This window comes from Balaenoptera acutorostrata, chromosome 20, assembly GCF_949987535.1.
Source record: "Balaenoptera acutorostrata chromosome 20, mBalAcu1.1, whole genome shotgun sequence".
NCBI lineage: Eukaryota > Metazoa > Chordata > Mammalia > Artiodactyla > Balaenopteridae > Balaenoptera > Balaenoptera acutorostrata.
Window position 1 is genome coordinate 20,459,689 of NC_080083.1, and position 6,565 is coordinate 20,466,253.

The following is a 6,565-nucleotide window of genomic DNA, read 5'->3' on the forward strand; positions in this document are numbered from 1 at the left end:
CCTCTTATGTCCTGTTAACTTGATGGAATCCAGAACAGCAATTCAGGACCTGCCTTTGTCACGATTTGTTCATGACCCTAGCCGAGCAAAGGCTTCCCTGGAAGCTCCCACGCCCTGTGCTGTCTTTAAAAGGCATGCAGAGCAGCCAGAGCTGCAGAGAGGCTGAGACAAACCCAGAAACCAACAGCTCTCAGGTTGAAGCTGGTAACCTCCCCCCTCAACATGAAGGTCTCTGCAGCACTTCTGTGTCTGCTGCTCGCAGCAGCCGTCTTCAGCACCCAGGTGCTGGCTCAGCCAGGTAAGTCCCTTCTCTCTCTACGGCAAAGCTGATCACCACCAGAACTGTCAGATCAGCAAGAATCTGCAGAGACTTGCTGCAGACTCCCTCATTTTAAAGACGGGAAAACGGGTCCCATGAGTGACAAGAAGAACCCCGACCTCACAATCAGAGAAAGAGCCAGAACTAGAAACCCAGGTTACTGAGGTCTGTCCCCACATTCTTTCCTGACATGAGTACTGAGAGTGATGTTGTGTCCATCCATAATCTGGCTGCCTTCTCATGCTTGGGGATGGGGGCACACAAAAGAAAGACCCTCTCTTATTGCAGGCACAGGGGGCATTTTTGTCAGTGGTGGAGAGAAAAAATAATGCTTTGACTGTACACCCCAAAATTTTACTGGATCCCCAGACAGTTTTCAGAAACAGTGGTTAGAGGAAGGGAATGAGGTCCCAGGGGAATCTCTCAAGGTGACATGTTGTGATTGTATCTATATGTTTGTATCATAACTCATGTTTTCATCCTCTGATGGCTTAGATTTACTGCATGTATCAGTATGAATAAGACAATGCATGCTGTGGTAACAAACAATCCTAAATTATCAATGGCTTAAAACAACAAAGGTTAATTTCTTACTCATACTAACTATCTATAATGTATTGGCTAGAGCTTTTACTTCATATGCTCAGGACTCTGGATTGATGGGGCAATTGATGGATTGGGAATATTGCTGCTTACTGTAATGAAGGAAAAGAAAACTCTCAAGGGTCTTGCACTGACAATTACAAAAGCTACCTTAGAAATGATACTTGTCACTTTGTCTTCTCACTTATTGCTCAAAACTCGTTAATGGTTCCAATCAACCAAAAGTGGCCAAGACTTGCAAGTCTACCATGCGTCCAGAAAACAGAGAATGGAGAGTATTTGATGAACAGTATTATGACTATCACTTAGTGACATAGCTGTTCGTAATGACAAAGTTGGAGCTTATTGCATTGACCAAGCTTTTTCCGTATTCTTGCCTGTAGCGATGGGTCCCTACTGTACAGCTAGGGACACCAAATCAAAGGCAGAGGTACAGGACCTCAGAGCAGATGGGTTCTGCCTCCATCTCTTACATTTCCTTGCCTTCCTGAAATTTCTTTCCTTACAAAGTCATGCTTAAAAATTATCTACATATCATTAGTGCTCAGTCTTTCTATTCATTTCTCCCCGGTTCAGCTGCTGTCCCAACCGTCTGCTGCTTTAATGTGGCCAGAAGGAAGATCTCCTTTCAGCGACTGCAGAGCTACAGAAGAATCACCGACAGCAAATGTCCCCAGAGAGCTGTGATGTAAGTAGACAAAACCTACCCTCTCCCAGCCCAAAATTCCATTTCTGGGGGATAGAGCTCTTGAAACTGCATTAGAGTTACCTGGAGCCTTACCCTTAGAGAGTTCCATCTCTATAATCCAATCCATGAGTTTTCACAACAGGAAAATTTCCCTCTAGCTCCCTGCCTGGAAGTTTGTTCAGGTCATACCAGTTCCTTCGAGTCAGGAGCAAGAATGGCTTTACTGAGCCATCAAGAGCAGCCACTGACCCTCAGCATCCCATCCTTCCTCTATCTCCTTCCTCTGCTCCCATGGTAACCCCTTCATCCCATGGCAGATGGTCCTGGAAGGTTTAGGATTAAATCGGCACAAGTTTCAAAGAGGATCCTTAATAAGTTCTTTCCCTCTCTCCCACAGCTTCAGCACCAAGCAGGCCAAGAAGTTCTGTGTTGATCCCCAGGAGAAGTGGGTCCAGGATGCCATGAAGTACCTGGACCAAAAATCCCAAACTTTGAAGCCATAAATATTCACCTTTTAAAACCAAACCAGAGCCTCAAAATGCTTGATTCATTCTCCTGATCTTCCTAAGATGTATTCTGAGATAACCTCATTCCAAAAGGAATGGCTTTTATTTAATAATTAAAAATATATATATTGCATATAAGTTATTGACTTTTTAAAAAATCCTCTGCCATGAATTTTTGTTACTTTTGAAATGTAAAGCTTTGGTTGGGTCCCTCCCCCTCTGTGAGGCCCAAATCAATCCCCTGCAATGTATGAGTAATGTTGTCTCTCTCCTCTTTAATTCCCTGGAATCTTGTAAGGGTCCTGGCAAGGATCATCGATACAAAAGTGTTTTGTATTTTTAAGAAGACATTGCTCTTGTGAACCAAAGGTGTGGCTCATAATGTTAAATGGAAATACATGTTATTTTAAGAATTCAGAAAATATATTTTTATTACAGTCAGCAGTCGTATATTTTGTGGGGAATCCACATTGAGCTGGGAGGGAGAAAGATGGAAGTAGGGGTGAGAGGTATGGTTATGGGGGCGGTAACGGTGTTCCTGAGAAATGGCCTTTTGGTTCTGCTGGTCTGCAATGAGATTCAGGGTAAAACTGACAAGACCAGACAAAACCTCTCCATCCCTCTAATTCCAGTGCCCAAGAGAGGTTTCCCAGACCCCAGGTACTTCAGTCTCTTATTCAGCAGGACTCTCACCACCATTCCTTGCCTGGCCAGCCCCATGCTTGCCCCAAATCTCTCCCATGACCCATTGCAACAGCCTGTGATATTCTCCCTGTGCCTGACATTACTCCTCTGATCATCCTCCAACCCAAGATAAACAGAAGAGAGACATTGGGAAGTCAGAGGAAGCCTAGATAACCCTTGACAAGAGGTTTATTTAGACTAAGGCTTTATCAGCACTTAAGGAGGATTCATCCTGGAACTTAAACCAGGTCTTCATGGATGGACAAGCGCAGGGGCTCTTTGAAAGCTCTTTCAGGCCAGGTAGAAAGGAGACAGGTATAGTCTGAGCGAATGCCTAGAAGCGGGGGCGGGGGGGGATTATAATGTGTTTATCAAGTTGGGTGGAGGCCCACTGGGAAGATGTTAGATTGGGGTCTGTGTGAAGTGGTGGGGAAATCTGGGAAGGAAGGTTGAGGCCAGTCTGTGAAGGTGGGGAGTTTATGCTCCATTCAGATAGTCATAAGTAAGATGAACATGTCATTTTTATCACCCAAATTAGGGCACGTTTGAGAATAAAAGGAGGCACCATTAATAATTATGCTGGGACAACAGATACAAATTAACACCGACCCTGGCAAATCGGAACATCTGGTCACCCTAGTGCTAATAGACATTGAAAGTTTTGGTTTAGTGGGGAAGGGGAGTGCCATGATCAGTGGGGCTTCTTCACTCAACACCTCTATGGGCTGGAGTGGGAGGGGTAAGGGGGTGCAGCCGGTACACTCTGCAATGTATAGGCATGAGGTTGTTAAACAACAAAAATTCTACTGAATAAGCTTAAAGGTCAAATTGGCTTTATTCAACAATGCATGAATCAGGCAGCAGCCCATCTAGCAATAAAAAGGAGCTTCCCCAAGCTGTAGAAAGGAATGGTTTTTTAAAGGCAGAAAGGGGATGGAAAAAGGAAATTATTAGCAAAGAATGCATTGTTTCAGGCAAGGTCACCTTCCTAAGGAGAATGGAAGAGCCTGGCAGTTGGGTCAGCTCACTAGTGCTGACCGGATAATTCTAGGTAGACTGGTTAAAGGTCACAATCCTGGGGGATTGAACTGAAGTAAGTCTTGGCTTGCTGATGTGGGGTTTAGCACAAGTGACTCTATTTGGGGCCTGCTGTCTCCTTTTTATTTTGTTTTATTTATTCTATTTTATTTTTTATTTTTTCTGTCTCCTTTTTAAAACTATCCCCCACCCCACCGCCGCTTTCGATCAGACTTTCAGAATAACTGAGACATGAGATCAAAATTTAAGGCATTAGCACCACTCTTAGCTACTGCTCTGTAGTTCTTACAGCTTTTATCCATCCTCTGTGTGGTATTCACAGGTCAGGACCATTTTTTCCTTCATCTCTGTGACGTCCATAGGTCATGGTTTCAGGTTCACGATTTTTAAGTTGGCTATTCTCTTTGTTCATCTTCTGACATTCCAGTCTTAGAGAGAATACAACACACCAGGGAGATTACTATGATTATTATAAGCCAGATAATCCCTAATGTTTGGAGTGCACTTCGAGCCATGGTCTCTAAGACCCAAACCAATCAAAATCAAATAAGTCAAAGAAAGAACCATTGAAGGAGTCACCTTCCTAAGCCAAGTGGCTTGCTCAGTGGTCTTACATAACCGAGTCTCAGCTTCCCCAGAAGGGTTAATCCAGGTGCAGCAAGTGGTGTTGACCACAGCACAGACCTCTCTCTGTCCAGCTAGAAGATAATCAAGGACTATCCTATTATTAAGAGGAACCTTGATCAGAGAGTTTAAGGATCTTTATTGGGCAGCTATTGTCTTAGCAATGGAATCTGCAATGTCTTCAGGAGTTAAGGAGGGGTTCCTGATCATATTGTCATTTATATTTACTCATAACCAGGGAAGTATGGCCCTGCCAAAGGAAGCTAATCTTGAGTCATGAACATCTTCTGATAATTCCTTTCTAACTCAGTGGTGTAAATCCAGGGAAGTCAATCAATGAGATGACTTAACTCGTTTGTGGAAAGTTAGAGGCACAGTTAGATAACCTAAGAGGCATTGCCTGGCTGTGCCCTAGGCATCTAGGCATACATAGGCCCAGGGAGAATGAAAACAACCACAGAGAGAGACAAAGCATGTTGAGGCACAGACCATTCTGGGTACTGTTAATGGACTCATTCACAGGGTTTGCTGCACTTACCCATCCAAGCCAGGGGTCAGTCAGGTCTTCAGCACATATGGGAAGAGAATCTCTTAGCCTGAAATAAAGAGTCATCCTAAATGCTTTGTAAAGATGTGCACTGCTGGTGAGATCTCTTAGCGATTGGGGGGTAGTCTGATTTAGATAATCATGGGAACGTGGGGTTGCAAATGTACTAAGATTTTTGTAGGTATTTGTGTCTAATTGAGTACATACAGTTATGATTTGACAAAGGGAAAAACAAGGCACAGGATGTTCTGGTGATAAGAGTTGAACTTAGTAAGAGAGTTCTAAATGGGGGTCAATCGTAGTTTGCAGTGACATTGGAAACAGAAGAGAAATTGGTCACAGAGGGTCTCTAGCATCATGGATAGATTAGAATCTTTGAAGACAAATTGAGCATTCTGAAAGGTTACTCCCCTTAGCAATGGCCTGGGAGATACAGATCAGAGTGTTATCTTTCCAAGCCAATGCCAGAGTAAAAGAAAGAAAGAGAAGAAAAAAATTTTCATGTTCAGTTAAAGTATGAAGTCTTGATCTGGCGTCTTGGGTGGAAACAGTCTACTTTGAAGTCAGCTGCTTCTCTCTTATAGTTTGGTCCAGGGGTCTCCAGCATCTGTACAGGACCAGATGTCAGGTGGAGGCTTCCTTAGCTGTGATGTGCGTACCCAAGGCTCAATGCCCTCTAGTTTCACAGCTGTGTTAGTGGTCAGGAACACTTGGTAAGGTCCTTTCGAACGGAGTCCGAAGGCTGTTCTCCTCTGATGACGTTTCCAGAATACCAAGTCACCAAGCTCCAGACTGTGACCAACACGATCTTTTGAATTGGAATACAGGAAATCTTCTTTAACCTGTTGATAGGCTTTAGCATAAGACATTAAAGCCTTACAGTAGCTGATCACATCAGCATGAAACAAAGGATCAGCAGACTATTGTATACCAAGGGACATTTGTCTACCGGTGACTATCTCATGTGGAGTGAGTTTATGTTTCCCAAAGGGTGTATTACAAACAGTCAGTAAGGCCAGAGGCAACATCTTAGACCAAGGGAGTCCAGTAGTTTCAGCAAGTTTAGAGATTTTAAGTTTGAGGGTCCCATTAGTTCTATCTTGCCTGATGATTGAGGGTGATAGGGACACTGATGACCCCAAAAACTTTGCAGGGTTTTTGCTAAGGCTCGTATGATTTTCCCCCCCGCCCCGAGAAGTGGGTGCCTTGATCACTGGAGTTTGTGGAAGGTTTGCCCAAAGTGGAAAACACATTTTCTAAAAGTTTTATTTTCCACTATGAGGGCATCAGCCTTGTGGCAGGGAAAAGCTTCAACCCATCCAGCAAACATACATACCATGACAAGAACATAGTGATAACCCATTCTAGGTGGCAACTGAATGAAGTCCAGTTGCAGGTGTAAAAGGGTCCAGAGTGAGGAGGTCGGAGGCCTCTGGGAACAAAGATAATTTTTCCAGGATTAGGGACCTGACAGGTCAGACATTTCTAGTAAACGGTTTTTGCAATTTTATAGGCATCTTCCCACCAAAGTTTATTTAAAATTTGAGTCATCTTAA

At 43.7% G+C, this 6,565-nt stretch overlaps 1 protein-coding gene across 1 annotated transcript; it reads left to right on the top strand.

Annotated features, from left to right (window-relative positions):
* The first annotated feature begins 152 nt into the window (after positions 1–152).
* On the top strand, positions 153–2,551 carry LOC103014886 (eotaxin). Its single transcript, XM_007190167.2, has 3 exons — positions 153–298; positions 1,499–1,610; positions 2,008–2,551. The coding sequence occupies exons 1-3, from the start codon at positions 223–225 to the stop codon at positions 2,111–2,113; spliced, it is 294 nt and encodes a 97-aa protein (XP_007190229.1). The 5' UTR covers positions 153–222; the 3' UTR covers positions 2,114–2,551.
* Positions 2,552–6,565: the final 4,014 nt, after the last annotated feature.

Coding starts and splice junctions, on each gene's coding strand:
- LOC103014886 (XM_007190167.2), top strand. CDS start 223: ATGAAGGTCTCTGCAGCACTTCTGTGTCTGCTGCTCGCAGCAGCCGTC. Junction 299..1,498: donor CCAGGTGCTGGCTCAGCCAG/GTAAGTCCCTTC, acceptor TCCCCGGTTCAG/CTGCTGTCCCAACCGTCTGC. Junction 1,611..2,007: donor TGTCCCCAGAGAGCTGTGAT/GTAAGTAGACAA, acceptor TCTCTCCCACAG/CTTCAGCACCAAGCAGGCCA.